The sequence below is a fragment of the Hylobates moloch genome, unplaced genomic scaffold (genome assembly GCF_009828535.3).
Source record: "Hylobates moloch isolate HMO894 unplaced genomic scaffold, HMol_V3 SCAFFOLD_3, whole genome shotgun sequence".
Lineage (NCBI taxonomy): Eukaryota > Metazoa > Chordata > Mammalia > Primates > Hylobatidae > Hylobates > Hylobates moloch.
Window position 1 is genome coordinate 142,327,897 of NW_026652278.1, and position 27,779 is coordinate 142,355,675.

The 27,779-nt window shown below is 39.4% G+C and overlaps 1 protein-coding gene across 8 annotated transcripts in view; it reads right to left on the reverse strand.

The window, feature by feature from the left end:
• The window catches only part of SH3D19 (SH3 domain containing 19), a 206,977-nt gene that overhangs the window by 95,221 nt on the left and 83,977 nt on the right, over nucleotides 1-27,779 (reverse strand). For all 8 annotated transcript variants that reach the window (XM_058436818.1, XM_058436816.1, XM_032148219.2 and 5 more), the window contains one exon: nucleotides 12,443-12,482. Coding sequence is in view for 5 of the 8 variants with exons in the window: in XM_032148219.2 (XP_032004110.1) it covers nucleotides 12,443-12,482 (40 nt within the window). In the remaining 3 variants the exon portion in view is untranslated. The remainder of the gene's footprint in view (nucleotides 1-12,442; nucleotides 12,483-27,779) is intronic.

Consider the following 27,779-nt stretch of genomic DNA (forward strand, 5'->3'; position numbering starts at 1 on the left):
CTGGGACTACAGGCACATGGCAACACACCTGGCTAATTTTTATTTTTTGTAGAGACAGGGTCTTGCTATGTTGCCCAGGCTGGTCTCAAACTCCTGCCCTCAAGCAATCCTCCTGCCTTGGCTTCCTGAAGTACTGGGATTATACCTGTGAGGGGCACCTGGCCTCATTTACCATGTTGAAAGTCCTAGGGCCCTTAAGAATTATGATAAATCTATTCTGCCAGTGCCAGTGGAATAACAAAGCCTAGAAGACAGCATATCTGTTTACAGCATGGTTTACTAAATATTTTAAACCCACTCTTGAGACCTATTGCTCAGGAATGAAGATTCCTTTCAAAATATTACTGCTCATTGACAATGCACCTGGTCACCCAAGAGCTCTGATGCAGATGTATAGGGAGATTCATATTGTTTTCATGCCTGCTGACACAACATCCAATCTGCAACCCATGGATCAAGGAGTTATTTTGACTTTGAAGTCTTACTATTTAAGAAATACATTTTGTAAGGCCATAGTTGCCATAGACAGTAATTCCTCTGATGAATTGGGGCAAAGTAAATGGAAAACCTGGAAAGGATTCACCATTGTAGATGCCATTAAGAATATCTGTGATTCATGGAGGAGGCCAACGTAACAACATTAACAGGAGTTTAGAAGAAGTTGATTCCAACCCCCATGGATGACTTTGAGGGGTTCAAGACTCCCATGGAGGAAGTAACTGCAGATATAGTGGAAATAGCAAGAGAACTAGAATTAGAAGTGGACCCTAAAGATGTGACCAAATTGATCTGATTATAAAGCTTCAGTGGATGAGGAGTTCCTTCTTCTGGATGAACAAAGAAAGTAGAATTTATTCCTGGTGAAGAAGCTGTAAACATTGTTGAAACGACAACAAAGGATTTAGAATAAATTTAGTTGATAAAGCAGTGGTAGGATTTAACAGGATTGGCTCCAATTTTGAAAGAAGTTCTACTGTAGGTAAAATGGTATCAAACAGCATTGCATGCTGCAGAGAAATTGTCTGTGAAAGGAAGAGTCAATCGATGTGGCAAACTTCATGGCTGTCTTATTTTAAGATATTGGGACCAGGAGTGGTGGTTCATGCCTGTAAATCCCAGGATTTTGGGAGGTAGAGGTGTGTAGATAACTTGAGCCCAGGAGTTCGAGACCAGCCTGGGCAACATGGTAGAATCTGTCTCTACAAAAAAATACAAAAATTAACCAGGCACGGAGGCACACACCTGTAGTCCCAGCTACTTGGGAGGCTGAGGTGGGAAAACTGCTTGAGCCTAGGAGGTCAAGGCTGCAGTAAGCCGTGATTGCACCACAGCATTCCAGCCTGGGTGACAGATCAAGATCCTGTCTTGGGGCGGAGGGAGTGGGAAAGAGGAATTAATATGAATTAATTAATTAATTTATTTATTTATTTATTTATTTATTTGACAGGGTCTTGTTCTGTTGCCCAGGTGTGTGGTGGTACAATCCTAGCTCACTGTAGCCTCAAACTCCTGGGCTCAGGGCTTAGCTAATCCTCCTGCCTCAGCCTCCTGAGTAGCTGGGACTACAGGTGCATGCCACCATGCCTGGCTAATTTTTAAATTTTCTGTTGCCCAAGCTGGTCTCAAACTCCTGGCCTCAAGCAATCCTCCTGCCTTGGCCTCCCAAAGTGTTGGGAATACAGGCGTGAGCCACCACAGCTGGCCTCACGAAAATATTTTGAAGACCATACTTCAGTTTATAAGGCCTCTTCTACCTAGAGTTTCTCTTCAGAATCCGTGACCAAGAGAAACTACTGGGCAATAGATAGTGATACACTTTAAGTCTGCCTGTCATTCCTTGATAGCATCCCTGAACTGCCTGCAAAAGGCAGTGTGCCAAGGGAAAACATTATCTTGAGGAAACAGGTTTATAGTTGAGGGAATGTTTGTATTGTAGACACAATGTTACTCTGAAGCCTTCAAACAATCGATATTTTCCTTCCATTCTTTTATTTTTTTAATTAACAAAGGATACTGATTCTCAATCCTCCTGTCCAAAAGGAAGCAAGGTCACAAACAAGTCCTTCAGGATTCCTGCCTTAAATGTTGCTGCATTTAGAAGTGTTGCAAAAGAGCCAGCTTGCTCACTCTGCATTTCTGGAAAGATGGCCTACAACTAAAATGAGATTAGAAGTGGCAAAAACTTATCACGAGGGCAAAAATGAATGCTCTGATTTATTATGCAGAGGAGCTGCTAATCAACAAAGATACTTCTAACCTTGAAACTGAATTCTTGGGACCAGGCCTGATTTCTGGTTTCAGGAAAGGGTTTTACTTTTTTTTTTTTTGATGGAGTCTTGCTCTGTTGCCCAGGCTGGAGTGCAGTGGCGCACTCTCGGCTCACTGCAACCTCCGCCTCCTGGGTTCAAGTGATTTTCCTGCCTCAAGCCTCCTGAGTAGCTAGCTGGGATTACAGGCGCATGCCGCCATGCCCGGCTAATTTTTGTATTTTTAGTAGAGACAGGGTTTCACCATGCCGGTCAGGCTGGTCTCGAACTCCTGACCTCGTGATCTGCCCATCTCGGCCTCCCAAAGTGCTGGGATTACAGGCGTGAGCCACCGCGCCCAGCCAAGGTGTTACCTTTAAGGACAAGACTGAATTCCGATCAACAGCAGTTTACTTTTAGTGAGACACGAGGTGACTGAGCTAATGAATGACTGTCCAGTAATTCTGTCCTAAGATTTTTCCAGGAATTAGCTAGTAAGCTTCTGTGGCGTACGGTCCTAATCAATGCATTTGAAGAACTTGATGTATGCTGTGTTCAATAAGGGAAAATATTTGAATAAAAATTTAAAGTCCACTTTCCCAAGGATATTTATTAGTTGGAGTAAGACCATAACCTAAGGACAGACTGAGGGCCACAAAAATGTATACAAATTTCACGTGACTACAGGCTGTTCAACCAAGATTTTGTAGAACTGTATAAACAACTTCTTCTAAATTATACTGCAGAAAGGTAAATAACTAATACAAAATATAACCCAAGGGAAAGAGAGGAAAGAATTAGGATGAAAAAAATTTAAGGGCCAGGAGTTCCATGCACCCTAGACTGCTGAGAAATGGGTGGCCAACACGCCCATCTTGAGAAAAAGTAATAAACACAGGACCAGCTGCTGTTCCAAAGTTAATTGCCTGCTGATAGTTTAATTTGAAACAACTTCAAAAAACCCCACACTAAGTACTACGGCAGTGGTAGACCAGCCAATAAAACTTTTCAATTACCAAACTGATAAACCACATAAATGCTTCATTTTCATTCCCATCACACTAGGGGAAAATGCTAAAGTTACATTTCTGAAAACCACAACAAAACAACACTCTGTGTGTGTGTGTGTATTCTCTGTAGGATGACAAAAAAATGTTAATAGTCCTTTCACATATTCCTTTGCAAAAGAATTTCCCGCCCACAAAACCTGTATACATTTAAATGCTTCACCTTGTTTATAGCATTACGGATGCTGCAGCAAAAGTAATGTTTCTCTTATAGCTTAGAAAACACAATGCCAGAAAGTAATTACACACAGCTATAGTTTATAGAGGTACAGGCATCAAAACATATGGTCAGGGAAATGCTACAGAATTACAGTATTAAACTAAGCCCAGCAGAGCATGGTATTTTGATAGACATACTTAGAAAAGAGAACAGCTAAAACAAGTTAAATCTTTTGCTTTTAGCGAATCTATTTAAACCACAATGTGATGATGGTAAAGTGTCAAAATAAAATCCTCAACATCTCCATAAGATCAACAACAGGATACCAACGCAGAGAACCGAGACCCTTTTAAATTCGTAATGATACAGTGATTGCTATGAGTTTTAACATCACCAACTATTAACTCTGAGTGTACTAAACTATGTGCTACAAATATTCTGCATGTTGAGTTTCAGTCTCTCCCTGTGCTGGGTGACATTTCAGGCCACATTATGGGGAGGGAAGTTGTAATGGGCTCTAGAGAACTTGGAACAGTACCAAACACCAGGAAGCTATCTGAGATTTGGGAAGAAAACAGACATGTACGGCATATAAAATTTAAAAACTTAAAAGTAATTGTGAATGAAAACAAAAACTTAAAAAAAATCTATCTTGGAAGAACAATAAAGGTTTTCCTACACATCTATACACAAAGATATGAACATAAAGATGCTTATTGCAACATCATTTCTAACTGCAATGAATTGGAAACAACCTAAATGCTATCAATAAAGGACTGGTTAAATAAATTATAATAAGGTTACACTGGAAAATTTTATGCAGTAGTTAAAAAAATAATGAAGTGGAAACTGACATGGTAATACTTTCTAAATAAGTGAAAAAAGGCAAATTGACAGAAATACATATATATGTTTACAGATATACAAACACATACATATAAGCACACATACTACACATACACATATATATCCCCATTTGTTCTAAATATTATTTAAATATATGCTATATATATGCATAGAAAGCAGACTAGGATAGACATTGAACCACCACTCTTAAGTCACCTATGGGATAAAGGCAGATACCACATGTTTCTGTACTACTAAAAAATGTTTCCACGTGTTAGTCATAGAACTCTTAAGTGCCAAAAAAGAAAAATTTGCAGAGAAATACAAGATGCTTCTAGTAAAAGGAGACGTGGGAGCAGGACTATAAGTAGAGGTAAAATCTGAACAGTGTTTAATCAATTTTTTCTGAACATTCTTGACTATTTCCTCAATTTTTCTCTTTAAAAAGAATTCACCCAATTTTATACTCATGTCCTATAAAAACATCTTTATCATTGCCATAGGATTCAAGAAGGTCTCCTGATGGCATTTAAAAAAATTATGAAAATATGCAGAGTTTTTTTTTTTTTCTTTTTTAAGAGACAGGGTCTCACTCTGTCACGCAGGCTGGGATACAGTGGTGTGATCACAGTTCACCAAACTCCTGGGATCAAGCAATCCTCCCACTTTAGCCTCCCAAGCAGCTAGGACTACAGGCATGAGCCATCATGCCCAGCTAATTTCCAGGAGTTTAAAAAAGTGTAGATAATATTGCAACCCCTATCTCTTAGCTTAAGAAATAAAACAGTAAAGATACACTTGAAGCTCCCTGTGGATCCTTTCCTGGCCCATTCATTTGATAATCAATACCCTAATTTCACTATTTATGACTTCTACCCATCTTTTTATACTTTTAGTACCTATACGTAGTCATAAAAATATACAACAAACAATGTATTGTTTGTGTTTTGCCGTGTGGTCCCTGTTGGTACAACTCTCCTGTTGTAATGTGAAAGCAGTCCGAGACGATATGCAAATGAGCATGGCTGAGTTCCTGTAATATTTTAATTACAAAATGGTGGCAGGCCAGATTTGACCCATTTACTGACTTCTGCTTTATATAAATGGCATTATACTGTATCTATCCTTCTACAGCTTGCTTTTGTCATCCAAAATTATGTTTCTGAGATGTATCCATGTTCTCACATACTACAAACTGACGGTTTCTGAACTGACAAAGATTCTGAAACTTTTCCTAGTCCCATCTGTGTACTTCCTCGTAAAATCCAGTTTTGGCAGTAAGTCAGTTTAGCAAGAATCCTCATCTTCAATATCAGATTACTCTTAACATCTGATCAGGTTCAATCCCCTACCATCCTCCTGGTGATGTCTGATCACCCTGGTCTGACTTCAGCAAGAATCCTATTAGGTCAGCTTAGCCATAATCCCCTTTATCCCCGATGTTTCCTCTCAGTAATTTTCTATCCACTGACCCCCACGCCCTGCTCTTTTACTATAAATTCCCACTTGCCCATGAGTTGAGCCCGACCTATCTCCCCGACTGCAAAATCCCATTGCAGTTGTCCTATACCTATCATGATAGTCCTGAATAAAGTCTTCCTTACAGTTGTACCAAATTACATACTCCCATATGTACTTGGTATTTTCAGTCTTTGAGAGTTCTGTGCCAATTCAGTGGAAGTGAAATAGTATCTCATTATCATGTTAGTGCACATCTTAATCCTAGCAAGGTGAAGAATCTTTTCATATATTAACTGGTTACTTAGGTTTCATCTTTTATGTGTTCCCTACCCATATTTACTTGTCTTTTTCTTCCGTATGTGTAGTTTTTCTTTATCCTGGATACTAACCTTTGTCGCCTATGTGCATTGCACAGTCATGACTTCCCTTTTCACATGCTTCCGATGTATTCATGTACATAAATCTTAAATATTCACATAGTCAGATTTATCAATCTTTTTCTTCATGGTTTGTATTTGTTGAACCTTAGGAACTCACTACCTCACAAAGATATTCTTATACATTTCTTTAAAATGTTTCCATTTTACTTCTTTCATTTCTTTAGATTTTTATCTCATGTCATAAATCAAATTCCGTGTAGATTAAAAATATGGATAATCAGTTACTCAAGCACCATCTGTTGACATACCCGCCTTCCCTCACTGATCCGTAATGCTGCCTCTATCATATCACATGACACAGAACTCTATGTATTCATCTATGTCTGTGGGCTCTTTAGTCTGCTTCAACAACCTATTTCTAGGTTTGCTGACAAAAGACTGTCTTAATTACTTAAAAGAGGTCCCCTCTCCTCTTTGATCTTCAAAATTGCCTTGGTTAGTCTTGCTCTTCCTTATACATCTAAGAATCACTTTGCTGAATTTCCATTTTCTAACTTCTATGATTTTTAATGAAATTTCATTTAATTTTATGAATGGATATCAAACGGGATTATGACAGGTAACTATAAGAAGACTTTAGGGAGGCCAAGATTCAAATGACAATTTTTGAGAAATAGATTTAAGGTTCTTTGTTTTGCCACCTTCTTTTTTTGCTGCTGTAAAATATTTCCTTGTAGTAGATAAAACATTTGAGATGAATTAGCTGGTAGTTCAAACCCCTAAGTCATCAAGATTTATTATTTAGAGCTGGTGGGGTTGTAAAAAGAGCTCTTAATTTTCTATTCGTGGCACTGACTGCCATAGGGCTTAACATTCTTTATTATCTTTAGCTCCTACTTCCCTCTAATTCGTTTCCCAAACTGCCACTCCAAGGTACTTTTTTCTAGATGTTATTAATCGCTATGCCTGGGAAAAGAAGTTATAAATTCAAATAAATTTTTAAACAGGTGTGTAGTAGAGCTCTCACTTGGAGTTTTATAATGTACTTGAGTGTATCAAAGACTCTGAGGAGCATCATAGTGAAGAAATATGCCTAATTTTGTTTAACTCGCCATTTCATAAACTTTTCTGCATATTAACACTTATTTCTTGACATACTGATTAATAATCTACAGAAGAGAGTTCTGCGGGACATCAATTTGGGAAATGGTGTGTTTAAACTAATAAGGTTGAGACAAGAACAACTTAGATATTTCTCACATGTGTATCAATCAATCGGCAGCAAGCAAATCAACATCAAAACAAAGTAATCAAAAACCACCCAGGATGCCTTTTGCTTGGGGTCTTAGTGTTGGCCTACATATGATAAAACCTTTCCTTTAACTTGACAAGAATTATGTTTTCCTTCTTAGTTTAGCACTGAGGTGAAAGAACAGGCAGACGTCCCATCCCAGATTTATTCACCTCTTACTATGAAAGCTATAGGAGTGCTTGGCCTCTAAAAACACAAACAAGAGAAATGCATTTCTGTTATCCCTGCTGGGCTTGGAGCCCATCATTCTTGTTACCAAGTGGCCTGAGGAGAACCGAAAAACATACCAAAATTAAATGACTTTTTGTTTATATTTTCTTCTTTCTGCTCTGTTGATGCAGCAGGTATTAATCTGCTTGATGCACTGCTGACCTGGTGGGGTAGCCCTGCTCAGCTGAGGATGGCAGGAGAAGAACAGGTCACCGCCAATGTCAGCAGATACCCTGGACAGAAAACGACGTCCTTTCCTGAAAAAAACATTTCTCCTTTCTTACAGGGCATCACTCCTTGCTGTCGTAACACACATATCCAATAATAGTCGTGGGCGAGCTTTTAAGAGTCAGGTTCTTCCCGATTTGCAAGGTAAAAATACTGATATTTCCCTTTCTCTCCTCAAAATACCTTTGGCATTTATTTATTCAACAGTTATTTATTGTTTATTGTGGGCCAGGCAATCTACTAAGTGCCAGGGTTACCAAGACCAGTAGCACAGTCCTAAAGAACTTGGCAGTATAAATAAGAGATTAAAAATACTGAGAATACTTTCTGAATACCCTCAAAAGTACCACAGCATTGCCTAAAATATAACTGTAAAGACTGGGAACTTCACTTTAGGGTCAATAGATTCTCAGAGATTGGGAGTGTAAGTCCACAACAATGGACCCTCCATCAACCTGGAGACTTTTTCTTATTTTCTATTGTATTCTGAGCCAGAACAGAGACTCACAAGAGATATTTATTGGCTATTAGTGAGCAAGGAGCTGGAGCCATCTAGAATAATGGCTTAGTCATGCGTGAATCTTCTCTATTTTTATTTCCAGCGCTAGCTTGTTTAGCTTTTCTTTGACAGTATTACTTCACAGAGTAGCCCATTACATTTTTGACCAGCTCTCTCAGGAAATTCTTCCTCATTTTGTGCAGAAATATATCCCCCTCCAAGTTCCACTCACTGAGGTGCATTCTGTCCTCCCTCTGGGACTCCCAGGAACACACACAACAGTTCTCTCCACTGTTTCTTTCTATTTTGAAATTTTCATGTCTACAAAAAAGCTGAAGAAACAGTATAAGTAACACCTATATGCCTTTCATCTATTCACCAATTATTAACAGTTTCCAATATCTGCTTCTTTATTGCTCATCCTGGGTTTTTTCCCCCTGAATTGAGATTTAGTTGCAAACATAAAACTATATCACCCTTACATTAATACTTTGGCATATATCTCCTAAGAATCACATTCTCCTGCATAATAACATTTCTATTCTACACCTTAAAAAGTAATGTTTAATAAAATATTATTTAAAATAACATCCATGTTTAAATTATCTCCTCCCCAACCTTTTTTAAAGTTGGGATTTTTTTAGTCCTAGATTTTTTTTTTTTAATTCGCATATTAGATTTGGTTGTTAGTATCTCTTTGGTCTCTCTCTCTCTTTTTTTTTTTTGAGACGGAGTCTCACTCTGTTGCCCAGCCTGGAGCGCAGTGGAGTGATCTTGGCTCACTGCAACCTCTGCCTCCCGGGTTCAAGTAATTCTCCTGCCTTGGCCTCACAAGTAGCTGGGATTACAGGCGTACACCACCATGCCCAGCTAATTGTTAGTAGAGATGGAGTTGGCCATCATTTTGGCCAGTCTGGTCTCGAACTCCTGACTTAAAATGATTCACCTGCCTTGGCCTCCCAAAATGCTGGGATTACAGGTATGAGCCAAGGCGCCCGGCCTCTTTGGTCTCTTGTTGTCTGGAATATTCTCCCAGACTTTTTTTTTTTTTCCCCTAGGACTACTACATAAGTGTACTACTTATCTCACTAGTGATAATATACATGTTGACTGCTTGATTTAGATGCTGACTACTAGGTCTCTCCATTGAAATGGTAAATTTTCCCCCTTTGCAACTAAAAACTGATCTATGGGGTGATATTTTAACAACTTTTCTCAACAACTTTTTTTTTTTTTTTAACAGCAGCTGGTATCTTTCAATGTTTCCCAACAACTTTTTACAGAAGTTTTAGCTGCCACTGATGATCTTTGCCTGAGTCAACTATTACTTTGAGAATTACAAAACGATGACTTTCTAAGTTCTGTCATTTCTCCTACATGGGATCCATTATCATCATATTTTTTGGATACTCAAATTACCCCAAAATTTGGCCAGTGAAAATCCCTTGATGCTACCATCTGTCTTTTCAACATGACCCCATTAGTTGAGCACTTCCTAGCTTTCTATCACAACTAGATGTCAGGATCATCTTTCATTTATCCTTAGCCCAGACCCAGAATCCGCCATTCCTCCAGTGACCAGGGTTCCTCTCAGTAGGGAACAGCATTTATTAGGAAGAATTCTGCTAGTTTCCTCCACATATCAGCCTCTGGGTGTTTGAAGCCAGTTAGCATTTACATCCCATGCACTTCCCCAAACTTTCACGTCTGGGCTAAGTTCTCCCGATTCCTTACACCAGTCTTCCTATGCTTTAGTTCTGACTTTTATCTTACTCTTCTTTTTCATCTTCCCTGTCCCAACTCAGGGAGTTGGCCCCCAACCTGACTATGCATCAGAATCACTGGGGGACTTATTTAATATACAAATTTTGAGGATTCATTTGAGACTTATTAAATAGAATCTCTGGGGTTGGGCATGGGATTCTGTTTTGTGGTATCTATATAGCCACTCCACTGCATACTTCAATTTTCCAAGGTCTTGTGGACTCCAAATTGAACAGAATATCAAAAGTATGATCTAGGCCGGGCACGGTGGCTCATGCCTGTAATCCCAGCACTTTGGGAGGCCGAGGCAGGTGGATCACGAGGTCAGGAGATCGAGACCACTCTGGCTAACACGGTGAAACCCCGTCTCTACTAAAAACACAAAAAATTAGCTGGGCGTGGTGGCGGGCACCTGTAGTCCCAACTACTCTGGAGGCTGAGGCAGGAGAATGGCGTGAACCCGGGAGGTGGAGCTTGCAGTGAGCCGAGATTGCGCCACTGCACTCCAGCCTGGGAGACAGAGCAAGACTCCGTCTCAGAGAAAAAAATAAAAGTATGATCTAGAGCTACCACTTTTAGACTGAACATTAAACTTCTTTCAGTGTAATCAAATCGGTGCAGACTTTTTTGGGGGAAGGTAGATGTAATGACATAAGATTTTTGATTCATGGTAAATTTATGAAGAACTAAATCCTTCAGACTTTTTCAAAAATATTGCTAAGTCACATCTCCCTTATCTTTTTATGTTCCACTGGTGTTTCATTCTAAGGGTTTGCATTTGTGCCTATTAAAATTCATATTGCTCAGTTCAGTCCAATCTTCAGAATGTCAAAGGTCTTGGGGATCCTGGTTTTACCATCCTATTTTTTATCCTTCCAACTTTATGTCACTCACAGTTAAGCATGCTGTCAAAGTCCTTTCTCTTACATTGCCTTATTTTTATTTTTAACAGAAATGAGACAGTGTTTTGCTATGTTGCCTAGGCTAGTCTTGAACTCCTGGGCTCAGGTGATCCTCCTGCCTCAGCCTCCCAAGTAGCTGTGATTACAGGTGTGAACCACCATGCCTGGCTGCTATTTTTCTTTAAGTATCTAAAATAAAAGAATCTTACGAACTGTTTAATGATTATGGTGGTAGATACATAACTGTACATGCCTATCAAAACTAGTAAGATTATACACAAAAAGAATGAATTTTAACACATGTAAATTGTACCTGGAAAAAAAAATCAGTCAATATTCTAAATACCCAGCTATGTTCTTCTCTCAGATTAGGTCTCACTAACTTATTTTGATTGACAATTTCTGCAAAACGCATTGCTATTCTAAGTAATGAAATTTTTATAGATTTTATATTTTTATTGATTGAGGTCAATGCACTCTAGGGTTTGATCTCTTGAAAAAGCACCAGGATTTGGCTTACCAGAGCAGTCAACCCAATGAGTACATTATTTTAACAATTCCCACAAAATAAAATATTAAAAAAGGTGGTAGAATGTGGAATAAAAACAAATTAATATTAGAAAAATTATCATCTTTCATAGTACTGGGTTAAAAATATTAAATATAGCCTGTCAGTCCTACCTATGAGAAGTCAGACAATTTTTCACCTATAAGTTTGACAAGGATTTTTTAATGTACTCTTCAGTGTTGGAGAATTCTAGTGAAATACACTCAGTGTGGTTGAGAGCTTAAGTGATACAACCTTCCTGGCCACTTGAAATACCTAACAAAAACATAAAATAATCTATTTGAATATATACATACATATATAATCTAAAAGTGTAGAAAGAAATGTACCAAAATTTTAGCAATAGCCAGCCATCTCTGGCTGATGGAAGGCAGTCTGGGTTTTGTTTTGTTCTGCTTTTTTCATGCTTTGTACTTTTAAAGTATCTTTTAAATTTCTACAGTGAGCCTATATTAGTTTTATGATTAGGAAAACAGCAGTACACACTTATAAAAATACTGGTTAAAGGGAGGGGAGGAAAATAAGTCACAAAAACAAATAAATGAGAGTAAAATAATTTTTATGAAAATGTATCTGTCACTGATAGGAATTCCTAAAATAAAACATGTTTTCCAGGTAGTCGATAGTTTTATATGAAATTTTAATTCAGAGAATGAATAAGATTTCCCTTATGAAGCTTCTCTGAATGCCACAGAAGATTCCAATAGACGGTAACTCTAAAGAGGACACTTACATTGCCTCCAAACAATACTTTTCAAATAAGCTTTATACAGAATTATTAGATACTATAAATTCATACCTTGAAGAACGATGTTCTGGTTTATTTCGTTCGTTGCGATCTGTAGAGAAAGAAGACGGTTACGTGTCAAAATGTTCTTTAAAAGCTCTGGAAAGAAGTTTTTAAATACCAGCTGCCATACCATTAGATTTCACAAAGGACTGTTCAAAGGTAGTTGTGTCTTCCTAAGTATAAGGCTCTTCATCACAGTTCGCCTGACAGAGGCAGAAAAGACACAACGAAGGACAGGCATAAAAGCTTATGGTTTGTTAAAATCATCTACTTGGAAAATGTATCATTACATGTATTACTTCATTTTATAAAATCTTTCCTGTGCTAAATACTTTGCTAACACTAGAAGAGATTTAGCTAAGGAAAGAAAGCAAGGAAACTACAAAGCCACAGATTACTCAGCTCAAAAAAATCATTCCATGAATCATGGTTGGCAGAAGCTTCTAACAGAATGGGGAGGGGGAAAAATGAGCAGTCAGCTACAACATCTGCAAATACTAAGATCAATACAGCTTCACCCTTAACTATCTACCACCCAGAACATTTCAGAAGTTGGATTTCAATGTTTCTCCAGTAATTAGATATAATGTGCTCTCCATATAAAATTTTTGATCATCACAACTGGGAAGAAGGGAACTCTTATGGGTAGAAGGCAGGAATGTTGCTAAAGATCCACAATGCATAGAGCGGTCCCTTTCACCAAAAGAATTATCTCATCCAAAATGTCAGTAGTGCAGAGGTCGAGAAACCCTGCTATAGGGTAAGAAATAAGAGCATAGATGCTTGAACTTTTCAAAAGTGACTCTCTAGACTGCTGTAAAATGCTATTAATCAACCTTGAGACTATCATATACAAGAGAAACAACCATAAAACCTGCAGGTTGTCTTTTTTGAACCTGAGTAACAATTTTTCCTCCACTATATGCTTAAGAATTAAAAATAAATGAAGTAAAAGGCTGCAGTGTTATGCAAAAATGAACAATATGAAGCAATATACAAACCACAATATATCCTAAGCAATGACTTTAAGAAAAAATCCTATGGAAGATTATCAAAATACAGTTTTCTATAGTATCTTCTGAATTAATGCTAACAAGATAGAATTTAACGGCAACGTAAAGATTAAGACAGGAATGCTTTTAGTTTTTCCTTAATTTTATTTCTGGTGGAACAGAATAAGAGGATTATGAAACATACTCTAAAACTTCTAGAAAGAAATATGGAAGAAAAGGAATAGGATTTATACAGTTAAACATATATAACAATTCTTTCCAAATGAGTTAATAATAAAAAAAGAAATGTTTTTCAAAGCCAAAGAGTTAGTACTCATGAAAACACTGTTCTCTGAAAGACTAATAAGTAAAAAGATTCACAATAAAGCATGTCTGCTTAGATATAATGATTTCCAAACACATAGTGTTAGCACATTTCTGGTTCCAATTTTTCTACACTGTGACTTAGTATTACTGCAGCTTTTAAAACTTTTCTGTTTTAATTTAACTTGGTTTTACCCCTCCCTTAAATGAAAATATCATGTTTTTCATTTGATGAGTATTAAGATTTTAAAGTCATAGTAAAGCAGGGCACATTTAAATCATTTCTCTCAATCACTCTTCTCCAGTTTTTAGCCTGCTAGCTTCGCTACAAAAATGAAGTATAATGTCTCAAAGTAAAGCCAGAAACTGAATACAGATTAGCTATCCTCATATAACAAAGCAACAACTCTTACCTGTAGCTAAAGTCGACCTAAAACTCTGTCCAGAACATCATTTGCTGTGGCTGTGATCCTAGTTTCATAGTTTACTTAGGCATGTAATAGCAAATTTCCCCACTAATCTTCCTAGTGGTGCAACACACAAGAGGAAGGGAGAAACAGAGTCACGATGCATGTAAACAAGACTCAGTATCCAAGGGCTTCCCTCCAGGGCCTGTTCTGATTGGCAGATGTGCTATGACCAGTCTGCACAGCTGGAATGTGGCCACTCAGGAAGCAAATGGCTCACAGCTCTCCTTCATTCTTGGTTAAAACAGGAAATTCTACAGTCATTTTTATACTTTCTGCTCTAAGAAAATACGAATATCTTCTCATAGCACTTCTCTATTAGACCAGTAATTAAAATTCAACAAAAGACTTGATTATCTGATGGGGGAAATTTTAAAATTTTCCCCCCAAATTCACTATTAGTGTTATCTGTGTTACATTGCTGTGTAAATATAGATACACAGTACTTATAAAATGTTACTCCTAAGAGCTCACATAGTTGATAATTTGAGGGTAAGGGTAAATTATCCATTACTCACAATATTTCTCATCCCTTACCTCTTGACAATGAAAAACAAATTGAAACACATGTTCTTGGCTTGATGAAGATCAAAGTATACAAATATTTTGATTTCACATTTTGCCATAGAGCCATCTTTTAGCTTAAATACATATAAATAATGGGGTGTGTGTTGCGTATCTGTGTGTCTTATATACTTATACTTTTTCATATACTTACATTTTAAACAAAGTAATTTTCATGATAGTCAAGATTATTGTGCAATTGTCAAGAAATATATTAGTAGAAATAAATTTTTTGGCAAAATAATAAGTGGTTATTATTTTGTTCCAAAAGCCAAGACTGAACAAAACAAATCACTGAGGGTGGATTCAGAATCTGATTTCTTGCCAACAATAACAAAACATTTGGATGAAATCCCCTTAAGAATGAGAACAGATCTATAGCAAACATGGAAATTTAATCTTGGCTATATATAGTGGTTTAAGTGTATGGATTTTATTTCAAATGAAATGCTCTTCAGCACATTCTCCGAATTTTTTCTTTCTTTTTTTTTTTTTTTTTTTTTTTGAGACAAGGTTTCGCCCTGTACTCCAGGCTGGAGTGCAGTGGTGCAATCACAGCTCACTGCAGCCTTGAGCTCCTGAGCTCAAGTGATCTTCCCATCTCAGCCTCCCAAGTAGTTGAAGTAGTTAGGATTACAGGCACATGTCACCACGCCTAGCTAATTAATTTTTTTTTTTTTTTTTTGTAGAGACAGGGTCTCCCTATTTTGTCCAGGCTGGTCTCAAACTTTGGGACTCAAGAGATCTTCCTGCCTTGGCCTCCCAAAGTGTTGGGATTGCAGGCATGAGCCACTGTGCTCAGCCTTCCAATTTTTTAGAGTTTCTAATTTTCAAATTAATTGGGGGAGAATATTTCTAAAGGTTTTCTGAACTTCTGCATATTTAGAAATCATATGAGTAACTTTCTAGCCCAAAGTCTCACCATTTCTATGAAGAAAAGTTATTAAAAATAAAATGCCTTAACTCTAAAATTTGCCAAATGCTACACATTTGCTGTGGATGATATACTTATTCCAGGGTCCCACCCAGCAGAGCATGATGGTTTAGGTCACTCAAAGACCAGCAAGCAGTATATACTCAGTGTGAGGGTAACCATGGCTGGGTAACCATGTAATGGTTTTGTAGATATGTATCACATACACACACACACAACACACACACACAACACACACACACACACACACACACACCCCTCTTGCATTCCTTGTCCCTCTCATCCATGCCTCATGGTTAATAAAGCTAACTGAGGAATAGAAAAGTATTCTGTAAGTAGAATAAAGACAGAAAACAAGGCAGAGGCTGGGCGCAGTGGTTCACACCTGTAATCCCAGCACTTTGGGAGGCTGAGGTGGGTGGATCACCTGAGGTCAGGAGTTCGGGACCAGCCTGGCCAACATGGCAAAACCCCATCTCTACCAAAAAATACAAAAAAATTAGCTGGGAATGGTGGTGCATGCCTGTAATCCCAGCTACTCAGGAGGCTGAGGTGGGAGGATCACTTGAGCCCGGGAGACGAAGGTTGCAGTGAGCCAAAATCATGCCACTGCATTCCAGCCTGGGTGACGGAGTGAAACTCTGTCTCAAAAACAAAAACAAAAACAAAAACAAAAAACAAGGCAGAGCTGGCACAAAGACTGTTGGTTGTGTGTGTATAAATGCTATGGGGGAGATGTGAGGGATGCGATGGGGGAACCCATGGTATGTCAAGGGGACTGAAGAACAGTTAGGAGAGTGGTAGGATGCTATCATGGGTCAAGGACTCTGTGTAAGAACTCCAGATTATCCAAATTTTCCTTTCATGTCAACTTGGTTCTATGTAATCTAGACACATGATTCCAATGTTTATGTATTTAGGTGTTATGCCACTTATGTAGAAATGGGCCCCTGTTCTGGCACGGACAGTTTTTGGGTATGGCTATGCAGATCCTACTGATGTGGAACCATTCAGGGTGATTCTGACTCTAATAATACTTTGAAATGGAGATGACAAAAATGCAAATGCCATCTTTGCTTTGATTAGAACTAAGAAGAATAGCCAACTTGGAACTTATTAGAATCTGTTGTAAGACATTCAGGCTTTGATGATTTAGCTTTGATCACTTAACTGGAGAGAAAAATCAAACCCCATTGGGTAGGGACTTACTTTACTAACTCAAGTTGGAAATGAAAGACCTGAAATCATTCTTTGAAATTAGGGGAAAGGCTCAGTCTACATGAATGAATATACACAGATATACTCACAATGGAGTAAGAAGTAGTTTAAAGTGAGTCTTTTTTTTTTTTTTTTTTAATTGAGACAGAGTCTCACTCTGTCACCCAGGCTGGAGTGCAATCTCGGCTCACTGCAACCTCTGCCTCCCAGGTTCAAGTGATTCTTCTGCCTCAGCTGGGACTACAGGTGCATGCCACCATGCCCAGCTAATTTTTGTATTTTTAGTAGAGATGGGGTTTCACCATATTGGCCAGGCTGGTCTTGAACTCCTGACCTCATGATCCAGCCACCTCAGCCTCCCAAAGTGCTGGGATTATAGGTGTGAGCCACTGTGCCCGGCCAAAGTGTCTATCTTATATCTCATCTTGGCATACCAAAATCTCTTTAGCAGGAGCATTACCAATGAAGCGACTCTGTAGCATACTCCCAAGCATTACTGTTAAGTTCCAGCTTGGGAGTATATACAGTATATATCATTTTAAAAATATGGATGAACCCTACATAAACCCTTTGTGCCATTCAGAATTAGCTAAAGGTTCCTTGGGGCTGAAAATGAATTATTTGCAGCAGCAATGTCATTACATCTTTACTTATGACAAGCAGAATAAATAAAACAATGAACTCATCCATTATAAGACATAAGATACCCAGTGTTCATACATCTTACTTTGGTGATTCTTGAAAAGATTGCATAATTGATTCCAAACAAATAGACCATGGATGGGATTTTACTTATCAGATATCAGAATTTCAAATATTTTTCTAAAAACTTTAAATGGTCCTTGTATTTAGAGAGAGAAAACTGCAAATACATATTTCAAGTATATACTTCAAGCATATATATATACATACACTTGAAAAGAAGGTAGTGCTCATTCTACAAAGTTACTGACACCAACTAATATGAATCCACCTCTGCTTTCTATTTGACAGCCTTGTTTAGGTGTGTCTCCAAACTGATTTTTATTTACATTTGAGATTCCCACAGTGATGGTCTATTGTTCTTTTCAATGATACCTTTTCAATAAATATATATTTGTTGTTGCTGAAATAACACATTAAGTCAGAAAATTCCTACTCTCTTGGTTAAAAAACCCAAGAAATTAAAGAGGGTCTCTGTCAGTTACCACTGCAAGGGAGAAATAAGACATATTACGGAGAAGTTTACATGGCTGCTGCTGCCCATGCTTCCATGGGTAAGTGGGAAAGTCTGGTCTACAGCATTATGAATACTGACACCGTTCATTAATTAAAGTGCCTAAATTCATTAAAATTCATTAAAATGCAGTACTCTAATTACCCAGGAAGGGAAGAACTGGAGATGGAAAGAAGTTTTTTCAAACAAGAATTTATGTCTTGGCTGGCTGGGGTGGCTCATGCCTGTAATCTCAGCACTTTGGGAGGCTGAGGCGGGCGGATCACTTGAGGTCAGAAGTTCAAGACCAGACTGGCCAACATGGCGAAACCCTGTCTCTAGTAAAACTACAAAAATTAGCTGGACATGGTGGCGCACACCTGTAATCCCAGCTGCTCAGGAGGCTGAGGCAGGAGAATCACTTGAACCCGAGAGGCGGAGGTTGCAGTGAGCTGAGGTCACGCCACTGCACTCTAGCCTGGGGGATGGAGCAAGACTCTCTCAAAAAAAGAATTTATGTTTCAACAAAGAAGCAGACTACCTCTGGAATGTCTTCTCCTTCCCATTCCCACTGTTTTTACCCTCATTTTAGGTTCTTATCAGCAATTGTCTGGACTCTTAATGTCCTGACTGGATTTTCTGGCCCCAGTTTCTTCCCCTCTAACCCAATCATATTGCTGCCCAAATAAATCTAGGCCTCAGAAAAATTATAAATCACTTAGATCTTGAGAGGATTAAATGAGATAATGCCAGTGACATTCTTAGCACCCTGTCTGTACACTTAAGCACACCACAAATGTCAGCTGCCATCATGTTGTTAAAAGGCCAGCTATTAACTAGTTGTAGCAAATGATACTGCATCATAGTGACTGTACAAGTTAGTTAACCTCCCTAAGCCTCAGTTTTCTCATCTACAAAACAGGGGAAAATACTATCCTTATGGAGCTTTTATGAGGATAAATGAATTAAAGGGTATGAAAGGTTTAGTTCAATATCTAGACCATCAATTCTATGACTCTAATTCTTTGACTACCACTCTTAATATCTTTAATGCATGGCTCGAGAACCACATTCTCCATGAAGCTGTCCCTGATTCCTCTCTCTCTTCAGCATCCTTGTATTCATTTCTTACTGCTGCTGTACCAAATTACCACAAACTTAGCAGCTTAAGACAACAAAAACGTATTATCTTAAGGTTCTAGAGGCCAGAAGTCAAAATGAGTATCACTAGACCCATTAATGCGGGGGTCCCCAACCCCTCTGCCATGGACCAGTACCAGTCCATGGCCTGTTAGGAACTGGGCCACAGGGCAGGAAGCAAGCAAGAATTACTGCCTGAGCTCCGCCTACTGTCAGATAAGCATCCACATTAGATCCTCATAGGAGCTTGAACCCTATTGTGAACTGCACATGGGAGGGATCTAGGCTTTGTGTTCCTTATAAGTATCTAATGTCTGATGATCTGTCACTGTCTCCCATCACCCCCAGATGGGACCATCTAGTTGCAGGAAAACCAGCTCAGGGCTCCCACTGATTCTACATTATGGTGAGTTGTATAATTATTTCATTATATATTATAATGTGATAATAATATAAAGTACACAATAAATGTAATATGTTTGAATGATCCTGAAACCAGCCCCCTGCACCTGGTCCATGGAAAAATTGTCTTCCATGAGACCAGCCCCTGGTGCCAAAAAGGTTGGGGACTGCTGTATTAAGGTGTTTGCCAGGCTACATTCCCTTTGGATGCTCTAGGAGAGAATCCATTTCCTTGCCTTTCGCAGCTTCCTGAGGTCACTTGCATTGCTTGGCCTGTTGTCCTTTCCTCCAACAGTGTAGCATTTAAAAATCTCTTTCTGACTGGTTTCCTCATCTACCTCCCTCTTCTACTTTAAAGGACTCTTATGATGACACTGGGTACACCAGGATAATCCAGAATAATCTCCGTATGTCAAGTTGATTCACAACCTTAATACTCCTTTGCCATGGAGATGTGACATATTTGCAGGTTCCAGGGATTACTATGTGGACATCTTTGTGCGGAGAGGGATAGCATCATTCTGCCTAACGCACCCTATCTGAACTCTCAGACTATCCGTCTATAGCACTCACTTCACACTAAGCATGATAGGGTGCACTGCTGTTTAAGGTTTTGAGCATGTGTCTGTCCCCTTTATCTAAACAGTGTCTGATGTAGGCAGGGTCTCTGTGTTAGACTCTGCTTCAGTCAGTACTCTGTAAATGTTTGTTCATAATGGTACTATCCAATGCCCTCCCATTTTCTTTTTTGCCCTGCATCCTTTATGCTGTAGTTGGTTCATGGATATATCTAATATTGCTGCAAAATGATGTGTCTTAAGAATTCCCATACAGTTTTTTGACTTTTTATAAATACAATAGTGATTTTGGTGTCAACTTTCTCCTAAAACAATTCACATTTGGTCTACTCTTCTGCTCAACATAGTCCTCTCCAAAACAAAAAACACACAGGAAAATACTATAGCACATTTGAACTGGAAGAGAAACCAGCTATTTGGTGACAGGCTGCTAATTCTTTTTAACAGTTCTTCTTCGAAATGGCTCAAGTGAATCATTCTGATTGTTGAATTCAACTGACTATTGAATCAGGCTTTTAATGATTTGGGGTTCTTACGTCAGTTATTTCAGATATGAAAAATCAAAGCCACCATCTGTATTGCCCGTTTTCACCGCAGGGTGAATTTGGTAGAGACTTCAGGAAAATGAACATTTAATCAGTGTCACTTGGGTCCTGGGAAGTAAGGCAGGGAGGTGGCTTAGAGACAGGGGGTCATTAACTCTTCCTGCTGCTCCCTCCTTAAGCTCCCTAATGATTCTCTTGCCTTAATAGTTACTTTCATACCTCTTTTTGTTATAAAATATTTTTCAGCAAGCAAAATTTGTGATTTAAGGAGGTATAAAAAGACCTTTTAGTTCCCTGACTATCAAATTCAAAATATTAAGCCATTCCTAAGGGTTTTTTTTTCTTTTTTTGGTTTTTGTTTTCTCTCCAAGTTTGCAGGGTTTTTTTGTTGTTTTTTGTTTTTTTTTGAGACAGGGGCTCACTCTGTCACTTAGGCTGGAGTGCAGTGGTGCAATCTCGGCTCACTGCAGCCTCGACTTCCTGGGCTCAGGAGATCCCACCTAAGCCTCCCCAGTAGCTGGGACTACAGGTGTGTGCCACCACACCCAGGTAATTAAAAAAAACTTTTTTTCTTGTAGACATGGAATCTCACTTTGTTGCCCAGGCTGGTCTCAAACTCCTGGGCTCAAGTGATCCTCCTACCTCAGCCTCCCAAACTGCTGGAATTACAGGCATGAGCCATCACACCCGGCCTCCAACTTTTATTTTAGGTTCAGGGGTACATGCGCAGGTTTGTTACATGTTTCAAAGGGGTTTGGTGTACAGATTACTTTGTCACCCAGGTAATGAGCACAGCACCCAACAGGTCATTTTTCAATCCTTCCCCTCCTCCCGCCCTCCACCCTCCAGTAGGACCTAGTGTCCGTTGTTCCTTCTCTGTGTCCACGTGTACTCAATGTTTAACTCTCACCTTTAAGTGAGAACATGTGGTATTTGGTTTTCTGTGGGTTTTTAATAAGGGTCATAAATTTAACCTGGAATAAGATATGCTATAAGCAAGGCAATCTGAGAAAGTGACCTAATAACAGATTGCTTTCAGTGTTTCCCAAATTACAATAACCTCTCAAAATCCTGCAATTAAAAAAATTTATTTAACTTTGTTTAACACATTCCCCTAACTAATCTGAGGATAAAACATTTCTTACAGGCCGGGTGAGGTTGCTTGCACCTGTAATCCCAGCACTTTGGGAGGCCAAGGGAGGTGAATCACATGAGGCCAGGAGTTCAAGACCCAGCCTGGCCAACATGGTGAAACCCCGCCTGTACTAAAAATACAAAAATTAGCTGGGTGTGGTGGTGCACATCTGTAATCCCAGCTACCTGGGAGGCTGAGGCATGAGAATTGCTTGACCCTGGGAGGTGGAGGTTGCAGTGAGCCGAGATTGCGCCACTGCACTCCAGCCTGTGTGAAAGAGCAAGACTCTGTCTCAAAAAAAAAAAAAAAAAAATTCTTACAAAATCAATTTGGATCAGACTTGGTATCTGGTACCTAAGCATAGACAATGTTGTCTCATTATCACCATCCACTCTCCCAGGAAACCAAAGTCCCTTATACAGAGCTTAGTCTTAGTCATCTCCGTGTCCAGCACCAGGCCTGACCCATAGCTACCATTTCTCAAATGAATTGAACTCCAACTGCTATAGGGCCAGGCACAGGCTCCAAGTGCCAAAGGGAGTGGGAAGCAATGATAAATCAGTCTCCCCTCCAATCCAATCAGGTTGAGAGATGACAACGTGCTAGCAGCCCTCGCTCGCTCTGGGTGCCTCCTCCACCTCTGCGTCTGCTCTGGCCGCGCTGGAGGAGCCCTCCAGCCCGCCACTGCGCTGTGGGGGCCCCTCTCTGGGGCTGGCCGAGGCCAGAGCCAGCTCCCTCTGTTTGCGGAGAGGTGTGGAGAGAAAGGCGCGGGCGGGAGCTGGGGCTGTGCACGGGCTCGTGGGCCGGTGGGTTCCGGGTGGGTGCGGGCTCGGCGGTCCCGCACTTGGCGCAGCCGGCTGGCGCCTGCTGGGCTTGATCGGGGGATGAGCTCCCTCTGGGCTGCCAGAGTGCCCGGGCTAGGTGCTGCAAAGTCCCATGGCGAGGGCCATTGAGAGGTGAAGCCAGCTGGGCTTCTGGGTCGGGTGGGGACTTGGAGAACTTTTCTGTCTAGCTAAAGGATGGTAAATGCACCAATCAGCACTCTGTGTCTAGCTAAAGGATTATAAACGCACCAATCAGCACTCTGTGTCTAGCTAAAGGTTTGTAAATGCACCAATCAGCGCTCTGTATCTAGCTAATCTGGTGGGGACTTGGAGAACTTTTGTGTCTAGCTAAAGGATTGTAAATGCACCCATCAGCACTCTGTGTCTAGCTAAAGGTTTTGTAAATGCACCAATCAGCGCTCTGTGTCTAGCTAATCAGGTAGGGACTTGGAGAACTTTTGTGTCTACCTAAAGGATTGTAACTGCACCAATCAGCAGTCTATGTCTAGCTAAAGGTTTGTAAATGCACTAATCAACACTCTGTCAAAATGGACCAATCAGCTCTCTGTAAAATGGACTAATCAGCTCTCTGTAAAATGGACCAATCAGCTCTCTGTAAAATGGACCAATCAGCAGGATGTGGGTGGGGCCAGATAAGGGAATAAAAGCAGGCCACCCAAGCCAGCCGCGGCAACCCACTCGGGTCCCCTTCCACGCTGTGGAAGCTTTGTTCTTTCACTTTTCACAATAAATCTTGCTGCTGCTCACTCTTTGGGTCTGCGTTGCCTTTATGAGTTGTAACATGCACTGCGAAGGTCTGAAGCTTCACTCCTGAAGCCAGCAAGACCACGAACCCACTGGAAGGAACGGACAACTCTGGATGTGCCGCCTTTAAGAGCTGTAACACTCACCGCGAGGGTCCGCAGCTTCATTCTTGAAGTAAGCAAGACCAAGAACCCGCCAATTCTGGACACAAGGTCACAAACCTTTTAAGATCTTTTAAGATTGTATTAATTATATCTTTTATTTAATTCTATCACATATATTTTTGATTTTGCATTGCTTAGGTTAATTTGTACATCTGAGAATAACAGGTTACACAAAGAAGGTCAGCACCAATTGCTTACCATCTCTAGGTATCTACTACTGGGGTGTGCCTGCAGTGGGAAATCAATAAATATTTCAGTATGATAATCTAGGTAGATGTTAAAAGCAGGAACTCTAGGTCAGACAGGCCTTGTTTTGAGTTCTTGCTTCACTACTTATTACCTGAAGGACCACAACAAACTGACACCTCTAAGCTTCAGTGTCCACATCTATAAAAGGGGGAATAATAGTAATACTCATCTCATCAAACTGAATGAGGATTAAATGAATAAAGGTACATAAAGGGTAGTATATTTGCTATGAATTAGTGCTCAATAAACATCTACTGTTATGATAATAGTATCAGGAATACAGAATATTTAGCAAGTTCATAATATTGTGGGCAGAATTACCTAAAGGGTAATTATCCTTTGTCTAATAGGGATTTCTTAATCTGTAGGATTTTTCTTTTTTATTACTGGTCAAGAGGACAGCAATGTACTAATAAATAATTTCTAAACCTTCCCTTATTCAACGGTTCAACCTATTTTTCCTTCTCTTCTTTCTCTTCCCAGTCCTTCTGAACCAGGGGCTATTATGAAAATTAATAAATCTGATTTTCATTTTCCCCCTGTAGCCTCTGGCAGAAGTAACAAATAAGCCCTAAAAGTAAGCAGAAGAGGGAGAAAGAGAGCTAAAAGGCAGACAGATAAACTGTGCCAACCAGGGATCACCATCCCTTCCATTCTCCCTAATGTCTTCCCTCATTCCTAGTTCATCATGTGGGTTTTAGTCCTCACTGTCATTTTCTAAGACTTAAGAGAAGAGTCCCCAAATGAATTTTCTGAGTAGGATGAAAGAGTGGCATAAAGAAGGGAACTAGATAGATTAAATGTAAATTTTTTATCTATTTATGAAATTACTGGAATCTCCCATATTTCAGGATAGTATGGAATTCTTAAACAAGAATACAGAAAACAAAAATTAAAATTATTATTTCAGGTGCCAAAGGACAGATAACATCTCTACACATTGGTTTTCAGCTGTTAAGGGTAAAAATAAAGATTTTATTTTCTTTAAAGGGCAAAAGGCCCACTTTTTACTGTCTTTTCTTCCATTAGTTTTGTTTGTGCCACAGAGCTCATAACATAAAGTTATACCTTTGTGTAGCTGACCCTGCAAAATGAACAAATACCAGAAACTGCTGTAACCAAAAGACTCCTTCACGGGCTCCAAAGACCAGGCACCTCCCTCTGGTATAAGAACACTCAGCTCTGGCAACCTTTTCTGCTTGGATGAGGATTCTTCCGATCTGTGTCTTCAAACTGAGATTTTTATCCACAGTGGGGCAGTCTTGGTCTCTAATCCAGAGTGATAAAAAAAATCTTTTTCTTCTAATCAAGAAGAGGTAAAGCCACAGCCAGGCCTTGACAAACTACCTGAGGATAGGGAATGTACTCTCTGTACAACACAACATCTGTTGCAAATTCAAGCCCACCCCTGTCCTTCCTCTCCACTTGATTAACTTCCATCCAGACAACACTTTCAAAATGATACAGAAATACAAACAAAGAGAATGTTCAATTGTTTCATTCTATTACTCATTGTGTAGAATGCTTCTAAAGTAAGTGCTCAATTCTGATTTTTCACAGTTCTAAAGATTCACAGAATTCTTGAGTGAGAAGAGACACCTGGAGACATCTGTCACCTTTACTTGAAGCCTTATTTGATCTTCCACAGGCAGAAATAACGCCCTCCACCTCGACATCTATATATTCAGTACTTAGCATCTATGGGCACTTACCACATTTTGACTCACATTATAATCCTCTTTATGTCTTATTGCTTCCACTATGATAAGGTTCTTTAAGACAGAGCCTTTATATCCCTTGAAATGCCTGGCAGAGCACCTTACACAAAATAGGTACAACATAAGTGTCTGTTGTCGAATATACTGGTATGAGTCCTCTCCAGACCTCTGCAAGCTGGAGATCAGCTGAGCTAAAAAGCCTCTGTGTTGTTTCTGTTTCTTTTAGGGGTGGATGCTATTAATTCATAGAGAAGAAGTATTATGCTTATCACAAGGCTTCAAAAATTTTTTATTTCGAAAGAATGCGTTTTGAAATGCTACTTCAGAATTGCAGAATTACTAAAAACATAATATTCATGTAATGAAAAATGTACTGTTTTGGGAGGGGTGGGAAGCAATGCAATTATGACCACGAAGCATAGGAAGCTACACAAAGGACTCCCTTCTGTGGAATAGACATAGATAAATGTAATCTAAAAAATACATTGACAGAATTTTAAAGAACACAAGTCAAAAACACAGAGATAGAAGACATAAAAATTAAGAGCCAAGAAAAACAGATTCAAGAGGTCCATATCATTCATTCTTTTATACTTCTCCTGAAATGCTAATTCAGCATAAAATTAGATAATAGAGCTAATAGATTGGGTAACATGTTCAAAGGTATGGCAGCTGAAAAGTTATAAATAGGAAATAAGCTATCCTGAGACTTTAGTGGATAAATGACCAGAAGGAGATTTATCTGTAGAACACGATCTAAAATTCTGTTATGAAAAAAACTCTTGGGTCAGGGGCCATGGTTCACACCTGTAATCCCAGTGCTTTGGGAAGCTGAGGCAGGAGGACTGCTTGAGGCTAGGAGTTTGAGACTAGCCTGGGCAACACAGGGAGACCCTATTGCTACAAAAAAAAATTTTTTTAAATTAGCTGGGCACAATGGTATGGGCCTGTAGTCCCAGCTACTTGGGAGGCTGAGGTGGGAGGATCATTTGAATCCGGGAGTTTGAGACCAGCTTGGGTAAGATGGCGAGATCTGGTCTTTACAAAAAATAAAAAAAATTAGCCAGGCACAGTGGCATGAGCCTGTAGTCCCCGCTACTTGGGAGGCTGAGGCAGGAGGATCCCTTAAACCCAGGAATTCAAGGATGCAGTGAGCTATGACTGCACTACTGCACTCCAGCCTGAGTGACAAAGCAAGAACATGTCTCTTAAAAAAAAAAAAAAGTCAAGAGAAGTTCTCTTCACTATGTGTTTCATAAGCAGAAGGTACTGCACATAAGGCTTAATTTCTCAGTCATTCTCACCATTGACCAGATGTCACCAAAGCATGAGCAATATAATTTGTATATATTTAATTTTAAGAAGTTACTAAGGATACACAATAAGATACCACTTCACACTCACTAAGATGGGTATAGTGAAAAAGGCAGATTAATATTAATAACATACGTTGGCAAAGATTTTGAGAAATCAGAACCCTCATACATTGCTGGTAGGAATGTAAAATGGTACAGTTGCTTTGGAAAACAGTCCAGCAATTGTCAAAAGGTTAAACATGGAATTATTATATGATCCAGAAATTCTACTCGGGTTTATATCAAAGAGAAATACAAACATGTCTACACAAAATCCTGCACACAAATGTTCATAGTAGCATTATTTATAATAGCCAAAAAGTGAAACAACTCCAAAATCCATCAACCGGTGATGGATAAAATGTGGTATAGCCATACAATGGAATGTCATTTAGCAACAAAAAGGAATGAAGTACTGGTCCATGCCACACATGGATAACCCTTGAAAACATTAAGCAAAAGAAGCCATCCAGGTATAATCCCAACACTTTGGGAGGCTGAAGCGGGAGGATTGCCTTAGCCCAGGAGTTTGAGACCAGCCTGGCGTAAGGTGGTGAAACCCGATCTCTACAAAAAAGAAAAATTAATAAACTAGCCAGCCGTGGTGGCACATGCCTGTAGTCCCAGCTACTTGGGAGGCTGAGGCAGGAGGATTCCTTGAGCCTAGGAATTCAAGGCAGCAGTGAGCTATGATTGTGCCACTGCACTCCAGCCTGGGTTACAAAGCGAGGCCCTATCTTTATAAATAAATAAGTAAATAAATAAGTAAGTAAGCAA